General features: G+C 58.7%; 3 protein-coding genes across 4 annotated transcripts; 1 reads left to right on the top strand and 2 right to left on the bottom strand.

Moving 5' to 3' along the window:
- The first annotated feature begins 25 nt into the window (after nucleotides 1–25).
- On the top strand, nucleotides 26–7403 carry PPP4C (protein phosphatase 4 catalytic subunit). The gene is made up of 9 exons (XM_045875273.3): nucleotides 26–182; nucleotides 363–525; nucleotides 3981–4032; nucleotides 4623–4673; nucleotides 4890–4991; nucleotides 5512–5685; nucleotides 5775–5901; nucleotides 6682–6871; nucleotides 6956–7403. The coding sequence occupies exons 2-9, from the start codon at nucleotides 428–430 to the stop codon at nucleotides 7083–7085; spliced, it is 924 nt and encodes a 307-aa protein (XP_045731229.1). The 5' UTR covers nucleotides 26–182; nucleotides 363–427; the 3' UTR covers nucleotides 7086–7403.
- A 682-nt stretch (nucleotides 7404–8085) lies between these two features.
- On the bottom strand, nucleotides 8086–12947 carry TBX6 (T-box transcription factor 6). The gene is made up of 8 exons (XM_045871902.2): nucleotides 11821–12947; nucleotides 11503–11737; nucleotides 10280–10547; nucleotides 10048–10194; nucleotides 9895–9965; nucleotides 8763–8836; nucleotides 8496–8679; nucleotides 8086–8412 (listed from the first exon to the last, which is right to left on the bottom strand). The coding sequence occupies exons 1-8, from the start codon at nucleotides 11936–11938 to the stop codon at nucleotides 8199–8201; spliced, it is 1311 nt and encodes a 436-aa protein (XP_045727858.1). The 5' UTR covers nucleotides 11939–12947; the 3' UTR covers nucleotides 8086–8198.
- A 133-nt stretch (nucleotides 12948–13080) lies between these two features.
- Nucleotides 13081–16425, bottom strand: YPEL3 (yippee like 3). Of its 2 annotated transcripts, XM_064592953.1 has the most exons (5): nucleotides 16293–16425; nucleotides 15438–15620; nucleotides 15291–15334; nucleotides 14968–15076; nucleotides 13081–13566 (listed from the first exon to the last, which is right to left on the bottom strand). In XM_064592953.1, the coding sequence occupies exons 2-5, from the start codon at nucleotides 15552–15554 to the stop codon at nucleotides 13477–13479; spliced, it is 360 nt and encodes a 119-aa protein (XP_064449023.1). In that variant the 5' UTR covers nucleotides 15555–15620; nucleotides 16293–16425; the 3' UTR covers nucleotides 13081–13476. The 2 variants fall into 2 exon arrangements, with proteins under 2 accessions (XP_064449023.1, XP_045731228.1); XM_045875272.3 differs by lacking the exon at nucleotides 16293–16425 and having other exon boundaries at nucleotides 15438–16279.
- Between the last annotated feature and the right edge of the window lie 1002 nt (nucleotides 16426–17427).

The following is a 17427-nucleotide window of genomic DNA, read 5'->3' as shown; positions in this document are numbered from 1 at the left end:
GGCTAGGGGCGCGGCGCCGGAGGGGGAGGGTGTGTATGACGCCACATCCGGCGCGCGGCGGAACTGGTCCCCCTTTGCTTCCGCGGCGGGGCCGGAAGTAGAAGCGGCGGCGGCGGCGGCCCAAAGCGTAGGGAAGGAGGAAGGCAGGGAGCTCGGGAGCGGGAGCCGGAGTCGCGGCGGCGGTAATAGTCTGAGACCCCTCTAGGCCAGGGCCGTGGGACTTTGGGGGTCCCGGGGCCGATGTGACGGGAGGCGAGGGTGGGGGGGCCGGGCCAGCTCCAGGATGGAGTTGCCTCCCTACCTCCACCCCCGGCGCGCCCTACGGACAGTCTGATCCACGGGCTCGTCTTCGCCTTTCTCAGGAGACCCCTGTGCGGTGCGGAGGGGGCGACGGCCCCGGCTCTGACCCGCGCCGGGGGGGTGGGCCATGGCGGAGATCAGCGACCTGGACCGGCAGATCGAGCAACTGCGGCGCTGCGAGCTCATCAAAGAGAGCGAAGTCAAGGCCCTGTGCGCTAAGGCCAGGTGAGCCGGGTGGCCCCGCTGCCCAGGGGTTCCGACCTGGGGCAGACCCCGCTGAGAACTTGGGGCCTGGCTTATCCTGGAATCTTTCCCAGAGAGAAGCAGGCTAGGGCCACTTCCCTCGAGGAGCAACCAGCCTGTTGGGAGAAGACAGACCTGGAGAAAGATACTTAAAAGTATTAGGTGATGTGTTTTCAGTGGCGTTAGAGAGTTATAAGAAGTACTTAGGAAGCTCAGGGAGACCACCTGCTTGTCGGCGGAACAGAGGTTTCTTGGAGGAACTGAACTTTGGGGATAGGCCTTGAAGAATAAGATGATAAAAGGGAGTGTCCACAGAAGTTCAAGGCAGAAAAGCTAAAGACTCTGTAGTTTATGAAATTCTTTTTAATTCTAAGAACAACCCCTAAAGGCGGGTGGTGGTGTCCCCATTTTGCAGGTGAGGACTCTTATGTTCAGAGTCAACCAGCAAGTAAGGGTTGGAGTCTGAAGCCAGCGCTCCATGTCCTGTCTCTCTTCAGGCCTTAATGCAAGATGGTGCAGTTGGATCGCCTCGTGTTCAGGGTGAAATGGTAGCAAATAAGCCAGAGTAGAATTAAATCTGACTGAAGGGAGGCCCATGGGAAGTAGGATGATGTGGTGGTTAAGAGCTCAGGCTTTGGAATGTGATGATTCTAGGTTGGAATGTGAGCCCTGCCACTTACTGGCTGTGTTGGTGATCTCGAGGTCTCTGCACGGTGTCTTCATTTGTAAAGTGGGAATAATAGTTTTTAAGACGATGATGGTGAAGAACCAGTAAGTTGGTGCTTGGGATGAGCTTAGCATAGCGCCTTGGTACAACGGAAGTGCTCAGCAGTCTTTAGGTGTTACTGTTAGGACTGTGTAGGAAGAGGGCATTGCCGATAAGGACTGATGTCACCAGAGAAGGCTTCTAAGAGAAGATGGCCTTGAAAGATGGAACTAATTTGGAGAGCTGATGGGAGCAGGGCCAGGGAGGAAGGACATTCCCAGTAGGATGAGAGCAGGAGTAGAGGCTCTGAGATGTGTGGGCACCGGTGAGGAGACCACTTACCTGCCTCCCCCGAGGTACTGTTTGCGGCTTGCACCACGCTGGAGATTATGAGGAAAGAGCCAGCAGAACGACCGTACATTTGCTGAACAACAGGCCCACTGTTATACAACAGGCCTCGTACTGACAAGCAACTTCTGTCTTCTCCACAGCAATCTTGTGAGGTTGGAACTATTCGCTCCCTTTAGCATGACTCCTAGAGGCCTCTTGACTTGACTGAGGTCACCCAGAGAGAAAGTGGCAGAGCTGGGTTCTGAACTTGTGGCTTTCAGCCTCTTGCTTGGCTTTACCTCAGACAGACCCACAGCGGCCAGACAAGGCCTGTTTGACGAACAGGCAAGGCCTCGTTTTTAAATGCGTGTCTGTGACTCTGTGTTTTGCCAGCTAAAGAAAATTTCCCTGACTGGACCAGCCCCAAGGTGTTTTTAGTCATCCCTGTTCTCTCGGTTTTGAGTGGCATTTTTAGGAACTTAAACCAATTGTTGCTTGGCACCGTTTTTTTTTCCTGTAAGACTCATCCTGCCCCGAGGGCCTGAATTGATTTGGTGGTGATGGTAGCTAGTGCTTGCATCTAGAGAGCTGGTCGCCGCTCTCTCTATATATATCAGTATAGTAAGAGAACAGAGGATTTGTTTTTTGTTTTTAAAGATTTTATTTATTTATTTGAGAGAGTGAAACAGAACACGAGCAGGGGGAGAGGGAGAAGCAGACTCCCTGCAGAGCAGGGAGCCCAATGTGGGGCTCGATCCCAGGACCCTGAGATCATGACTTGAGCTGAAGGCAGACGCTTAACCAACTGAGCCACCCAGGCGCCTCAGAGTGGGGGGTTTGAATCAGGTCGTCTTCACTATGAATTCTAGCTTTGTCATCTATAAACAATGTAACCCTGGTCAAGTCACTTTAGCTCTCCAAGACTTTGATGTTATTATGGAGCTCAAATGGGATTCTGCATATGTAGGGACAGGGACTGGGACTTTGGCAGGCACTTCCTAAAGGTGGCATTTGTTGGCGGAAGTAAAGGTGGGCAGGTGTGAGCCCTGAGAGTGCGGATGATGTGCTGCGAGTGACAGAGCTGGGGTCGGAGGCTGGCCCTTGTTCCCAGACCCTGCTGGGCCCTGCCTGCACTGGGTGGGGAGCGTTAGACCCGGAATCTGTGGGTGAGGCCGGCACGAATTCTTAGGGGATTGGGCTCCTGAGTTCCACTTCTTTCACTCTCCAGCTTTGTGACCTTGATCCTGCCCTTTTTTTCTCTAAACTTCGGTTTCTCTGTCAGATGAGGATGAAAAGAACCTCCCTGGGTCAGCTGGGAAGATCATCACAAGCAGTTGATGTGGAAGGATGTAGGACACAAGAGGCAGTCCCTATGGGAGGGCCTGGTTGCTGATGGTCCCTCAGACCCCTGCCAGGGCCTCTTCCCATTCCCACAAAGCCAAGCAAGCACACTTCCCTCCAGCCTTTGTCAGAGAGAGTACTCTCAGGGACATAGGTAAAACCACGAGTTCTCTGAGCTCAGGGAGCTCCTAGTCTCCAAGCAGGAGGCTGGCAGAAAAAGGTAGGCGAGTGCCCAGGGCCCTCCCACACCAGAGCACCTTGATAAAGGCGCCAGACCCTGGAGCCAGGCCTCCTGGTTCAAGTCTCCCCGGTAGGACTGCGGCCAGTTTATTCATCTGAGCAGTAGGCGGCGTCACAGTGCCTGCCTTTGGGGTTGGCTCTTCAGTTGTGTCATCGGTGCAAAGCTCTTACTACGGTCCCGGGGCACGGCGTGAACTGGAGTTGTCACTGCTGCTGTCATCAAGGTCGAAATCTGGAAGCGTGGCACCTCTTCCATTGACTGTCTGTAATTGACCAAGTGGTTTTATGTCACGTACCCTCAAGTAGTAATAGACTCCGCTGCAGGGAGAAATGAAAGAACAAAGTTGTCACTCCCTCTAAATAAGGAAAAAGCACAGTGCATCACTTTGACGGTGTGTCTGATGACTGGGTGCCTTTGGACGGTCTGGGCGAGGCCTCCGTGATGGGCAGAGGGACTGTAAGCTCAACGGGGGACACGGTCTCAGAGCGCTCCAGGCTGAGGGAGCAGCGTGAGCCGAGGGCTCTGTGCGGAGAGGAGGTCTGTTTTCTGGAATGAGCCCTGGATGTGTGACAGAGGGCAGCAGGGAGGGTCAAGGCTTGGAAGGCCACTGCCTCCTTGGAAGGGCTTTGAATGCAGTTAGAGTTGGGGCTCTGGCCTGTTGGCCTTGGGGAAGCCCCGTCAGCCCATCCTGGGGATCTTGCACACCTCACTCTTGCCCCCTAGAGGTTCAAGGGCTACCTCATATCCTCCCCTCAAAAAGATGTGGAATTGGGCTGGGCTGGCCTGGCTGTGGTGACCCTGGTCTTCTCCTGTCTCCAGAGAGATCTTGGTAGAGGAGAGCAACGTACAGAGGGTGGACTCGCCGGTCACAGTGAGTACCGTCTGTCCTATCAGAGCCTAGCTTGGGCTTTTAGGCACGTGGGCATTCCCCTTAATCTTGGGGGCTGCCAAGGTCTCCCCCTCATCCCTGAGAGCCCAGAAAGCCCCGTGTATCTGCTCCCTCTCCCAGCTTCAAGGGAGCCTTGCTATATGAAACGGATGTTATGGGAAGGCTCTTTTGATTTGTTGGGGGGATGCTCTTGGCCAGAGCAGAAGGCCTCTTAATATGGTGAGTGGTTCTACTCCACACGTTCCTGTGTATTCTGTTATTAGTAGCTTTCTTCTGGGTTCTTTGGGGGGAACAGGGAGAGGAGGGGCCAGGTCCTCCAGAAGCTACAGGTCTAGCTGGAAAGACCTGGCTCTAGCTCACCCCCCCAGAATAGTTGGCACTCTGTGTGGGATGGGGTGTGATTCCAGACCAGGCGAAGTCGGGGTAGGAGAGTAGATTTTTGGCCCTGAGAAGTAGAGACTCGGCCAGGAGTGGTAAGGAGCTCCTGAAGCAGTGGGTGTTGTGAAGGCTGGTCCCTGGGAGCAGAGCTCTCAGACTGCATGAGTTCCGACCCACCTCTCCTCACTTCCCAGGTGTGCGGCGACATCCATGGGCAATTCTATGATCTCAAGGAGCTGTTTAGAGTAAGTGTGCGGAGACTCGGGGACAGGGGACCTGGGGGCTGACTGGAAGGCCCCTCTCACTGAGAATGGAAGCTTTGAACTTGGTGCGTGGAGTGTGGGTGAGAGGCCTGTAGTTAGGCGGGCCCTTCGAAAGAAGGGCCGCCACTTGACTGGCAAACGGGCTGCCATGGTAAGGGACATTTTGGGACCAAGCAGAATCTTCTCCCCCCCCCACAGGTGGGTGGCGACGTCCCTGAGACCAACTACCTCTTCATGGGGGACTTTGTGGATCGCGGTTTCTACAGCGTCGAAACGTTCCTCCTGCTGCTGGCACTTAAGGTGGGAACCCGGCTTCGGGTGCCCACAGCTGGGTCATCAGACCTGACCTGTCTGTGTCCTTTCTGCCCGCTCTCCTGCCCCATCCGCCTCCAGCTCCGAGCTGTGTGGCTGGGGTGCAACTTGCCAGGGGGCAGGCAGAGCCGCTCTCCTCGGCTCAGGGGCGTCTGATGGGCCCCCTGTGCGTGGGAGGGGAGGGAAGAAAGCCCCCCACCCCATGTTCAGAAAGTGGCAGGGCATTGAGTTCGCCTAGGTCCAGTATCCATTGGTGGGCGAGATGACAAGGCGCCTGGGGGTCTGGGGAAGGACTTAGTGGTGAAAGAGGAGCCAGTAAGTTCGTGGTTGATGGAGAGGGGTCAGCCTCAAATCCCCCGGAGGAGGGACGTGGGCCCGCGCGCTGGATGCAGCAGGATTCGGGGCGGGGGTGGGGCTGACACCAGTGAGGAGGTCTGGGAGGGGTGGGTGAGGTGACGAGAGAGGGACAGAGCGCAGAGCCCAGCCCCGCGTGGGGGGCTGCCCGCAGGTCCGCTATCCTGACCGCATCACCCTGATCCGGGGCAACCACGAGAGCCGCCAGATCACCCAGGTCTACGGCTTCTACGACGAGTGTCTGCGCAAGTACGGCTCGGTGACTGTGTGGCGTTACTGCACTGAGATCTTTGACTACCTCAGCCTGTCGGCCATCATCGATGGCAAGGTAGGCCGGCCGCCGGGCCCGCGGGGACGGGACGCGTGGCAGAGGCGCGGCGCCCAGCTTGCCTTCGCTCCTTTCTTGTCTCCCTGTAGATCTTCTGCGTGCACGGGGGCCTCTCTCCCTCTATCCAGACCCTGGACCAGATCCGGACGATTGACCGAAAGCAAGAGGTGCCCCATGATGGGCCCATGTGTGACCTGCTCTGGTCTGACCCCGAAGGTGAGGGCGGGCAGGGGCAGGCGGGCTCTCCCCTTCATTTGGCAGGACACTGAGGGGCTTCTGTGGTAAAAGGACAGTTAAAGGTTAAAGTGTGGAAGGGACAGTCGGGCCAGGCGGTGGGGAAGAGCAGAGCGGGGCTGGTCTCCACCGGCACCCTCGGTGAGGAGGTGCGTTGAGCTCAGAGAGGGGTTGGGCGTGTGTATCATCGCTCAGAGGCTTGCTTGGGACGAAACCATCTGTGCCCTCGATGAGAAGGGCCTTCTGCAGAGGGTAGACTCCCAGAATGCTGGCCCCATGAGGATCCCTCCTCTTGTGGGGTTCCCCAGCTCGTCTGGAGCAGAGCCGGGATTGAAAGCCGAGGCTCCCAAATACCCGTCCAGAGCTCCTTCCGTGATAACACAGCCTCTGCTCGGTCACTGCCCTGCCCGGCTGCCTGGCCGCCCCTCCCAGGGTGGCCGGGACAGCCCTCTTCACACCTGCTGGACCCACGGGGTCATGATCAGCGCTTCCTTTCACTTTCGGGTACACCTGTTTGGCCAGTAAATCACATGGTCACTCTGATGATGGGGCAGCTCCAGCTCTCAGAAAATGCTTCCTTCCTTGGAGCTTCTCTGCTCCAGCATCTGTTGTCCTGTCTCCAGGATCCCCCAGAACACACTCAGGCCCTGACTGGGAGAAAGGGATGGGGTGTTCTCTTTCGAAGGGCAGTGGGCACCAGAGAAGCCTTGAGGACACCCTTCCCCCCCCCCCCCCCCCGATCCCTACCTTCCTTTGCCTCAGACACAACAGGCTGGGGCGTGAGCCCCCGCGGGGCTGGCTACCTGTTCGGCAGTGACGTGGTGGCCCAGTTCAATGCGGCCAACGACATTGACATGATCTGCCGCGCCCACCAACTGGTGATGGAAGGTTACAAGTGGCACTTCAATGAGACTGTGCTCACTGTGTGGTCGGCACCCAACTATTGCTACCGGTGAGCTGCCCGGGCCTGGAGGCCGAGGTGGGGGCGGGGAGCCCTGCTGACCCACTCCTCTGACGCTGCCCCCCCCGCTCGCAGCTGTGGGAACGTGGCAGCCATCTTGGAGCTGGATGAGCATCTCCAGAAAGATTTCATCATCTTCGAGGCTGCTCCCCAGGAGACCCGGGGCATCCCCTCCAAGAAGCCCGTGGCCGATTACTTCCTGTGATCCCTCCAGCCCCTGCCCCTCCAGCCTCTCTGGCCCTCGGACCACTGTGACTCTGCTCTCGTCTCCCTACCGAGGCTGGGCATCCGGGGTGGGGGGCTGTCTCGGCTCTGCTCTCCCCCCAGAGAGGGCACTGCGAGGGTGAGGACTTTCTCTGGAGAGGCTCGGAGCGTCAGCTCCCTGCTCCTCTCCTTTCTCCCCACTTGAACCATGGAGTTTCCAATAATTTTTTGGTTTTTTTTTTCCTTTTTTTTTTGTTTGTTTGTTTTTAGATAAAAAATTTTGAGAGAAAAAAAAATTCTAATAAAAGGAGAAAAATGGTCTTTGGGTTTGGGTCAGACTTGATTGGTAACGAGCAGCGCACTTGGGGGTGCGCAGAGCACCTTGACTGCCCTGGAGCCTCCTGGTCTATATCCAGTGACAGCGACTGTTCCCAGAAGACTTGCCACGTGCTAGGTAGAGGGCTGGGTTCTCAGAAGCAGCCTTATTTAATTCTCAAAACAAGTGAGTGTCAGGACATTCGGATTTCCCCATTTCCCTGAAAAGGAAGTAGCCCCAGAGCCGTTGATTTACCTGCACGAGGTCAAGCAGTTGGAGAGTGGCAAGTCGAAATCAGGGCCCAGGTCTCCCCACAAAACCTTCGCTGGCCCCGCCCCGCCCAGGGCTAAGCAGCATTAACCGACGCTTCTAGAGGACTGAGATCTTTTTGAGTTTTATTAACAAAAATACTCTGGTCCCGAGAACAGACTGGTGTGGCCTGCACTGGGGCGAGGGGGTAGAACTTGCGGAGCCGGAGGGTGAGGCCCAGGAGGTGGGAGTGCTGGGCAGTGGCCCCATTTGGCCAGGCAGAGCCTCCCTGCATTCACACGGAGGTGAGAGCCTGCAAGGGGAAGCTGGCCCCAGCGGGACTCCCAGCAGCTCAGCCAGGGCTTTGAAGCCAGGGTGGGTGGGAGTGAAATCCAAGTGTGAAGTGGGGTGGTGGGGGAGGCCCCGGGCAGCCATTTGGTGTGGGGGAGGGGGCCGGTGGGCGTGATGGGGCCGCGGGCCTGGGGGAAGGGCAGCGGAGGCCTGTGATGGAAGAAGACAGGGAGGGCGGCCGAGGGGCCCCGTGAGAGCTCAGTACCTTGGTTTGGAGCCCACTTCCAGGTAAGCCCCAGGGCTGGGGTAGGCAAGGGGGAAGGGGCCCCCCTGGAGGAAGTGCGAGGCGAAGGGTGCTGCAGGTGCGGCTGCCGGGTATCCCGAGCCCCCCGGCCCGGGCTGCAGCTCCAGGAACGCAGCCGAGTAGGGGGCTGCACGCACCGAGTCTGGAGCCTCGGGGAAGCTGGGGTTCCTGAAGGCGAGAGAGGTGTCAGAACAGGGGAGAGGGAGCCCCCGACCTGGAACAGCCCAGCTCTGTGCCTTTGTTCCACTCGCCTGGTTGGGAGGTGACTGGGGGCCCCATGAAAAGCCGCCGGGTGCAGAAGGTAGGCTTGGGCGCTGGAGTCACCACACGGAGGAGCTGGGGCCGGGGCAGCTTCGCGGGGGGCCGGGGCCTGCTCCGCATCCGGCTCGCGGACATCCCCACCCAGCGTGGAATCGCAGGGACCGCCTGGTGCATCTGGGGAGACAGAGGGGACGGGCTGGGCTAAGGAGGACTGGCACCTGAGGACTGGCCCCCGTCACTACTGCGACTACGCTCACCTCCACTCCCATAGGCCTCTGCGGCTACCGGCTCTGGGCCCCGCAGTTTCCTCTTCACACGGGCATCTCGCTCCCTGGAGAACAGTGACAATGATGATGATGGTGATGATGACGGTGATGATGATGCCAGCTGCCAGGCATTTCACCCTCCCAGGGACCCTGTCGGGTAGGTGCCATTATTATACCCATTTTACAGAAGAAGGAACTGAAGGCCAGAGAATTAAGTGACTAGAAAGCAGTGGAGCTGGGCTCAATTTCCCCCTTAAAACTTTCCACTGCTTTCCTATTGCATGTATTGCATTTGGGAAAGTGCTTCCCACGCTAGAAGGCCAGGGCATGCTCTGAACCCAGCTCACCCCGCCTGGCTTGCCAAGCCATCATCAGCCACCTTGCCGCCGGACTCGGGAATCCTCTTCTGTCTGCCCCTGCTCCCCTGTTTAGCTCATCCTCGTCTCAGTTCCCATTCTTGTCTCACTTCCTCAAGGAAGCCCTCCGGACCTCCCACAGCACGACACAACCTCCCTCATGACATCTGTCCACAGTTTACATTTGTTCGGGTGACCCTTTGATTAATGGCTGCCTGGCTGTACACGCCTTGAGGGAGCCAGAGTCCCCAATAAAGCTTTACAGTCCAACATGACGTGGCTTCCCTTCGCCTCTGACTTGCCCAAGCTTGCCCTCCAGGCACACCACAGGCGCCATCCTCCCTCAGGGCCCTTGCGTAGGCTGTTCCCACTTCTTTGCCCCGCTTTTCCTCAGATACCCACTATACGTCCCTTCAGGACTTGTCCAGGCCTCTAATCTAATACATACCTCACTCCGATCCTTCCTATCGTCCTTCCTTCCTTTATTTCTTTTCTCTTCAGAACTTATCCCTAACATACTATATTTTACTTATTTCTGTCTACTTGTCTACTCTGTCCCCTCGAGTATCAGTCCCGTCAGGGCAGGGGCTTTGGTTTTGTTCACTGATGGATCTCCGGCGCCTAGAACTGGGCCTGGCACACAGCAGGTGCCAAATAGGAAGGAACGAGTGAATAAACGTCTTTACTTACCACTGTGTTCCTGGCACACCGCGGTCAGCTCACAAACATTTGCTGAATGAACGAGGGAATGAATGAACAATGCCCACCTCTTACAGTTTCTGCCATTCTCCCGGAAGCCCTTGGCAAAGGGATTGGCTGCGATCTTCAATTGTGTGATCTGGGGACACACACATCCAGGGTCAAAGCTCCCGTGGCCCCGGGGGCAGGGCCCACCGCCGCCCCCAAGCGGGGTCACTTACCCGCGGGTTCTGGTAGGCTGTCACAGAGATGAACGTGGTCTCAGGGAAGCGGAAGGAGGCGACGCCGCCCCAGTGCTGGCTGCAGAGCTGGGCTGCCCGCACCAGGTGTATGCGGGGCTGGTACTTGTGCATGGAGTGCAAGATCAGCTGGGAGAGAAGGACCGAGCTGACTCCCTGCCTGGGGCCCCACCCCCACCCCTCAGCCTGTCCTCCCTGCCGGCCGGGGCCTCACATGGCCGTGGGGGTCCAGGGTGCTGTTGGTGAGCTTGACACGGTGGAAAGACACAGGCTGCCGCATCCAGTGGGCGCCCGTGGCAGGAGAGTCGGGGTGAATGTAGACGCGGTCAGGCAGGCGGGGCTCCGCCTTGCCGCTGGGCTCCCAGCGCCGGCCCTGCCAACGGTAGCGAGCCCCATCCACTGGAACCACATCCAGAAGAAACAGGTAGCGGGCCTCGGGGTCCAGGCCAGTGACTGATACTCGACAAGCAGGGAACATGCGCCTGGACAGGGGAGGGGATGGGAGAGGCCTGGCGCTACCCACTGGCCAGGAGTGGGCACAGCGCCGGCAGGGGCCACGGCCCCCGCGGGCTCACCCAGCTTTGTCAGAGAAACATCCAGGGAGGTGGAATTCGAATTCAGAGGGCAGGGTCTTCGAGCTGGAGGCTTGTCTCATCCCATTTTACACACGGGAAACAGGACAGACAGGAGATCTGACCAGGGTCACACAGCGGATTAGGAGCAGAGCCCGGACCCCTGACTCCTTAGCCCCCCCAACTCCACCGCAGAATCGGTGGCGACACACTTCTGTCCCTAAAATCTTGCCAGGAGTCTGCTGCTCCCCACTCTGGTCTCCTCACCTAATCTCCAGCATCAGAGTTTACACCGCTGGCGAAACCTGCTTCGGGAAAAAAATGTCCTGCCTGCAGTGAGGCAGAGGACTTAGCGTGCTCGGGCCCGAGCTTCCGGTCTAGAAAGACACGGGCCACACATTGGCCACATCCCTGCCTCCAGGGTGACTCCGGACCTAGTCACATACTGACCCTGATCCCGACCAGATTTCCCTGAATGCTGGTCACTGGCTGGCCCTTGACCCTAGTCATAGTCTGAACGCTGGCTCCAGCCGCAGGCTGATCCCCGGTCTGGGCCACAAATGAACCTATAACCCAGCCAGACTTTCTGACCCAGACCCAGAATGACCTAGGGCCCTTGCTATAGGTTGGTCCTTAAACCAGCTACAGATTCCACAGACTGACCCTTGGCCCTTGCCACCGAATGACCCCTGATCCAGCCTTAGAGTAGCCCTTGACCCAGGCCACACTCACACCCTGAACTTAGGCAGAGCTCTAGACCCTCTAGCAACCCCCAAACCTAGCCCCATCACCAGGAACTCTGCCTTTCCCAAAAGACCCCCACCAGGAACACACTGGGCCCTTTGACCCTGGCCCAGCCCCTCACCTCCCAGCTTTGGTGATGATCATCTCTGTTCCCACAGAGTTGAACTCTTTCCACAGCTCCCGGTTCTCCAGGCTCAGGCTGACTCCAGGGAGCGAGTGAAGGGCCTCTGGGGCTGGGGGGGCCGGCTCAGTGCCCAGGGCTGGGGGCAGCGGGGGCAGGGGTGGGGGAGCAGCCAGGGTGCAGGGAGCAGCCTCAATCCCGGAGAGGAAGCAATCCAACTTGGGAGTGTCCAGATCTGAAGATGGGGGCAGAATGAGGAGCCAGCAGAGGGCCACAGCCCCCCACGGTCCCTACACAGGAGCTGGTCCCCATGCTCACCAGGGTAGCGGTAGCCCTCTGCCAGGGCAGGCGGGAAGCTGGAATCTGTCCCCGGCTGGGGGGGCCCAAGGCGGTAGCCTGTCCCCAGGGAGGAGTACAACTCTCGTGGATGGTACATGGATGGAGTAGTCCTGTCTGGCCTCAGGTCACGCTGCCTAGAGTCAGTCCCCCGGTGCTGAGAGATGCCCCCTTTATAGCTCACAGCTCAGCCCCTTCCAGACCCAGGATCACAGCCCCTCCCCTATTTGGGGCCCTGGAGTTGGGCTGGGGTGGAGACCCCTGGGGCCTGGAAGGGGTCCAAGAGGGGGCCGGATACCTGGGTACCCTCCCCTTCTCCCCCCCCCACCCCAGGCTTCATTAGCTCCGACCCCCTGCCCCCTCATTACATAATTAACTCCTCGGCCTGATTGATCCCCGGGGGCTCGACAGGGACGCAGTTTGGCGCTTCCGGCCAGCTGGTCCCCGTTCCCACGGGGGGAGCCCCGGCTAGGGATAAGCTACTCAGGGGCGGGGCCTAGACCCTGGGATGGAGCCTAGAGTCCTGGGGCAGACCTTGGCGCCCCAGCCTTTTCTAGCAGGTACCCCCACCCCCCTTCACTTGGAGGCCAGGGCTTGGAGGGATGAAGCATGACTGGAGGGAAAGAGCAGGGCTGGAGGGACTCGGCCTGAGCTTATTGTTACGCGGGGCACTGGGGACCTCGAGGAGTCGGCAGCCGAGGCCCGAACCCTGAAGTCCTTCCTTCCTGCTTCCCATTCTGCAAAACCTCCACCCTCCGCAGAGTATCCAAAGTGCAGAAGCACGCACAGTTCAGACAAGTCTCTGACGGCCGGCGCCGGAGTTTCCCAGAAGGTCCCGCGCTGGGGAACCCTCGGAACTACATTTCCCAGCAGGCCCAGCGCCGAGACTCGGGGTGAAGGAGACTGACAGTTGCCGCTGGGGCCGCTGGAAATTGTAGTCGCGACGAGAGGGGCGGTGAAACCGGCGGCGCGGAGAGCTTGCCTCTAGGCGGCGGCAAAACGCTAAAGCTGAGACGGCGCACATCAGCCGAGGTCAAGGCCTAGGCGGGCAGAGTGGGGTCGGGAAGCTCCATGGCCAGTGAGATCGGTCCTGGGTCTCAGGGCTGAGCCCCCGGAGCGCAGACTCCCGGCTTTGACCGCAGTGCCTACCCCATGGCCTGTGGGGCCCAGAAAAGAACAGGTCTACAGAGGCAGGAATCTGCATTTGAGTCCCCCTTTCCCGGATTCCACGTGAGCCTGGGGCTGTCTCCACTCCATTGTTTTATTATGTACAAACGCTACAGAACGAGGGGAGCAGACACGCGTGGGGTAAGAGGGGCCCGGTGGGAGGAGTTCACAGGGCAGACGGCGCACCGGGGCCAGGGGAGCAGCACACGGGCCATATCTATAGGGCAGGTGGGGCAGGAAGGGGTTAAAAACGAGATCCAAGCCAGCCAGATCGCAGGGAGGTGCGGGGGTGTCGTCCACCTTCTGATCTCCCCCCAAGGTCACAGTGCATGCAATAAAATATATGTACAGGAGCTGGATCCTTCCTCTGCAGGGGCCCTGAGGGTCCAGAGCTCCCTTCTCGTGGAGGGAAGCCAGTGGCGCCCCCTGGCGGCCAGGCCGGGCTCGAGCCACATGCGGCAGGAGCAGGGGTCAGTCCCAGCCGTTGTCTTTGATCATGTGGTTGAGTTCAATGATGTACTTCCCCTCTTTGTACTTCTGGCTGCTCTCGAAGGCCTGTTCCTGAAAAGAGGGGAGAAGACATCATCCCTGGAGCAAAGGCTTTACCAAAAGGGATCGGGGTTGGGGAGCAGGTATGACTGGCCCCCTTTTACATATAACGAAACTGTGCAGAGAAGCCCGACCACCTGGCCACAAGACACAGAGCTGGTAAATGACAGAGCCAAGTTTCTCACTAATGGGACAGACCGAACTCTCTGAATTACTGATACTTTTTAAGTACTAATGTTGGCTCCAACAGAGAGGGTATGGAAGTTTCTAAAAGATCCAGGGATTACAGACTGGTAGCTAAAGACCAGCTTTGACCTATGCAATGTGTTTTGTTTGGCCAGCAGAGAGTTTAGTAAAAATAACTTTAAAATACCAAACTATAGGTGGGCCAGGCTCATTCCAGTTTGCCACAGACTGCCCCCTCCCTCCCCAGAGCTATGTTGCCCCTCTTGCAGACCCTCAGGATCTTGGCCCTGCAAGCACTTGAGTTTTTGACCTCTGGATCAGGCCATCTCTTTATTTGACAGAGGTCCAAAGAGGTTGAGCCACCCATCTGCGGACACAGAGCAAATCTGTGGCAAGGCCAAGGGTGAACTCGGGTTAGGGCAGCCGGCCTGGGGCATCCACCCCACAGAGGCACCACAGTTGCAAGTGATGCCCGAGGAGTCCTGGCCCTTGCCGTTTCCCAAGAGCATCTCCTCTTGCCGCATCTAATCTGATCGCCGTAACAATTTTGGGTGCCAGGTGGTGGCTTTCTCCTCCACTGCCTGATAAGGAAATGAGACTCAGGGTAGTGAAATCAGACCCTGGACAGCAGCTGTGGCAATGAGGGCAGTGAAAAGGAGGCTCATGGACCCAAGCTCCATGTTGCTTTGGGGTCTTCGGCAACTTCTCTGAACCTCTGAATGGCAGTGGAAGCTGGCCGTCAAGGATGTGGAGTTAAAAACAAACAAAACACACAACCAGGATTCTGGTCCCTATGCTGTTCCTTACAGTTGTGTGACCTTGGGAAAGTTACCTAACATCTCTGGGCCTTCTTTTCTTCTGTGAAGTGGAGTTAATAATAGATTCTACCCACAGGATTGTTGTAACGACGAAATGAGATAATGTGTGCCAAGCACACACAAACAGTGCATGGCCCATAAGCCCTCAATAAATGGTCATTCTGATGGTGGCCTCATCTCTAAGATGGGGATGCATGTGTCTGTGAGGAGAGCGATGGGTGGAGAGAAAAGTTCTGGAAGCCCTTGCAGGATGTGACAGAAGACAGCATGGCCAGGGGATGAAAAGACAGTCTGACTTGTGGGAGCTGGGCCTGTGCACTCTGAAAGATGACCACATGACTCCTTGTGAGGAGGAGGTGATGTGAGGTTGGGTCAAAGGGTAGCCTGGGATCAGAGGTTACAGACTCACATATTTCCAGCCCAAAGTCGTCTTGCAGTTCTCGCAGTGGATGTCAGCGACAGCATGGAGGCCTGTCAGCAGCACCCGCTCCTCGGCTGGCCCGCAGCCCACGTTCACCCTGCGGGGACATGGGGGGCAGTCCCAGGGAGGGTCCTGCCATCACAAAGCCCCCCTCTAGCTTGTATCCAACTGTGTCTGTCCTTAGCATCCAAGAGAAGGGCCATCACATCTTCCAACGTGAATCAGGGGACTCTGGGAGTCTCAGCATGAAGCCAGGGGTTACAGGTCACAACGGAGATCAGGGAAAGAAAGAAGGGGGACCGAATACTCACACAGAGTTGAAGAGGTAGGCACGCCCCTGACTGCCCTGGAAGGACTAAAGGGTGGAAGGGAGAAAGGAAGGGAGTCAGGGCTGTTGGTGGAGAGTTGCCAGGCAGCCCTTCCAGCCTCTCATTCCAGTCCCACCATGACCTGGTTACCTTGGAGATGAGGTCGTCGTGGTTGGCCAGGTGAGCGCGGCAGTGGGCACAGCTGTACCTCCGGTGACAATCATCCAAGTAGGCCTGAAACGTCTTGGGCTTTGAAATCCGCACCATGGCGGGGGCCGGGGGCAGTGGCCCCACGCGGGGAGCAGCCCACGGGGAGCAGAGGGAGCCCAGTGCCTGCCAGGGAGGGAGTGAGCGGGCTGTCAGGCCCCGGGCCACATACATGCGGGCACACCCAGGGCCATGGGGACTCTGTCACACTTGGCTGCTGTCTCTTCTCCCCAGAGCCACCAGCTTCTCCAGGGGCCAAAGCCAGCTCAGTTTTGACTCACTGAGGAGGCCTCAAGTTGCATCATGGGGAAACTGAGGCTTGGAGGAGCCTGAGGTGAGTCACCCATCCACTTCCGGCCTCACCCCTGCTGACCTGGCTACTGAAGCTGGAGGAAGGGGTTTTAGAGTGGATGAGCTGTCAGTTCTGGTTTAGGGGGAAGTATGGAGGAATTAGGAACTGGATGGTCCTCAGGTGAACTGCCAAGGGCGGGGCTGGGGGGAACGCGGCTCCACTTGAGGTACAGGGAGTTCACCTGGGGAGAGGGTTCCTCACCTGGAGAAGGCAGAGGCCCTCATGCCTCTGGAGGGTCACCTAGGAGGGGAGGGGCTCTTACCTGGGGGGGCGCCGAGGCCTTGTCTGTGCAGAGGGGCTCTTACCTGCATCGCGGAGCCTTACCTGAGACCCCGGGGCTCACGTGGGGCGCGGGGGTGGGGGGCGGGCGCCGGGGGAAGGGGGCAGTCCTCGCCGGCGGGGCGGGGGCGCGGGGCGACGCGCAGCCCTGACGATGCGGGCCTCACCTCGCCTGGGCGCGCGGGGGCCGGGTCCGCCGGGGTGGCCTGGCCTGGGAGTGGGGGGCGCTCCTGGTGGGCGCCGTCCCCCCCGGCCCGGGTTCGCAGCCGCCGCGACTTGTTTACACCGAGACCAGCTGCTGCCGCCGCTGCGGCGGGAGGGGGAGGGGGCCGGCCTCCGGTCCCGGCGGTCGCCGTGGCCAATCGGCGCGCCGCATGCAAATGAGGGGGCGCGTCACACAGCGGCCAGCGCAGGCCCGGGCTGCCCTTCCCCCTGCTCCCCGCTCCGGCCGGCCCGGAAATGCGGCTGCGGCCGCAACCCAGCCCGCCGGCCCCGCGGGCCCGGGGCCCGTCGCGCGTCTGGCCTCCCGCCGTCCCCGAAGGGGCCCGGCTCTGCGGTGCCAGACCTGGCGCGGGGTTAGGAGGGGGATGGTGCCTGGACGCACGCTCCCGGGGAAATAAGAGTCATGATTATCGCGTTCAACCACCGCCCGTGCCCCACTCTTAATCCCCGCAGCAATCCTATGAGGCGGCTTTTGCTATTGTTCCCATTTTACGGGGGAGCAGAGGTCAAAGAGGTCCAGCAGCTCTCCCGAGGAGAGGTTATCCAGCTGGGAAGAGGCAAAGTCGGGATTCACTTTGGTCGGATTCCACGGTCTTTGCACTGGCAAAAGGCATCAGGGAAAGGCTCTTGGCACAGAAGAGCTAACGGTACCCAACCGCGTTAGGCCTCTGGGAGCCAAAGCCTCGGAACAAGCCGGTTCCTACTGTTGAGCATCACCTCTTCAAAGGCAGCCTCCTTTGATGCCCTTGCCTCTGCAGGCACGGTTAGTTTACACAGGCTTCTACCCTACGAGGCTCGTCTTATTGTCTGCGGTGGCCGCAGGATGCAGCCTGGCCTAGAGTGGTCAGCAAATGTTGGTAAAATGCGATTTGGTCAGTAAGTAAGGTACTAGGTCTGGAGAGGGCTGAGGAGTTTGGGGGAGCTTCTGGCTTAGATCTGGGGCAGCAGATGGGCACCGAGGACTCAGCCTCTGCAGCCCACGGGGCCAGATGAAGTCCCTGGCTGTGTGCCTGGCGCTCTTCATGGCCTCAGGAGAATGGAACCTGTGGCTCTGAAGGGGCAGGAGGCCTTGCTCCTTGC

This window comes from Mirounga angustirostris, unplaced genomic scaffold (assembly GCF_029215605.1).
Source record: "Mirounga angustirostris isolate CCGP_5_RB_7025 unplaced genomic scaffold, mMirAng1.0.hap1 SCAF_5, whole genome shotgun sequence".
NCBI classification, from domain to species: domain Eukaryota; kingdom Metazoa; phylum Chordata; class Mammalia; order Carnivora; family Phocidae; genus Mirounga; species Mirounga angustirostris.
The sequence above is the reverse complement of the archived record's forward strand: the minus strand, read 5'-3'. Positions and strand labels throughout refer to the sequence as shown.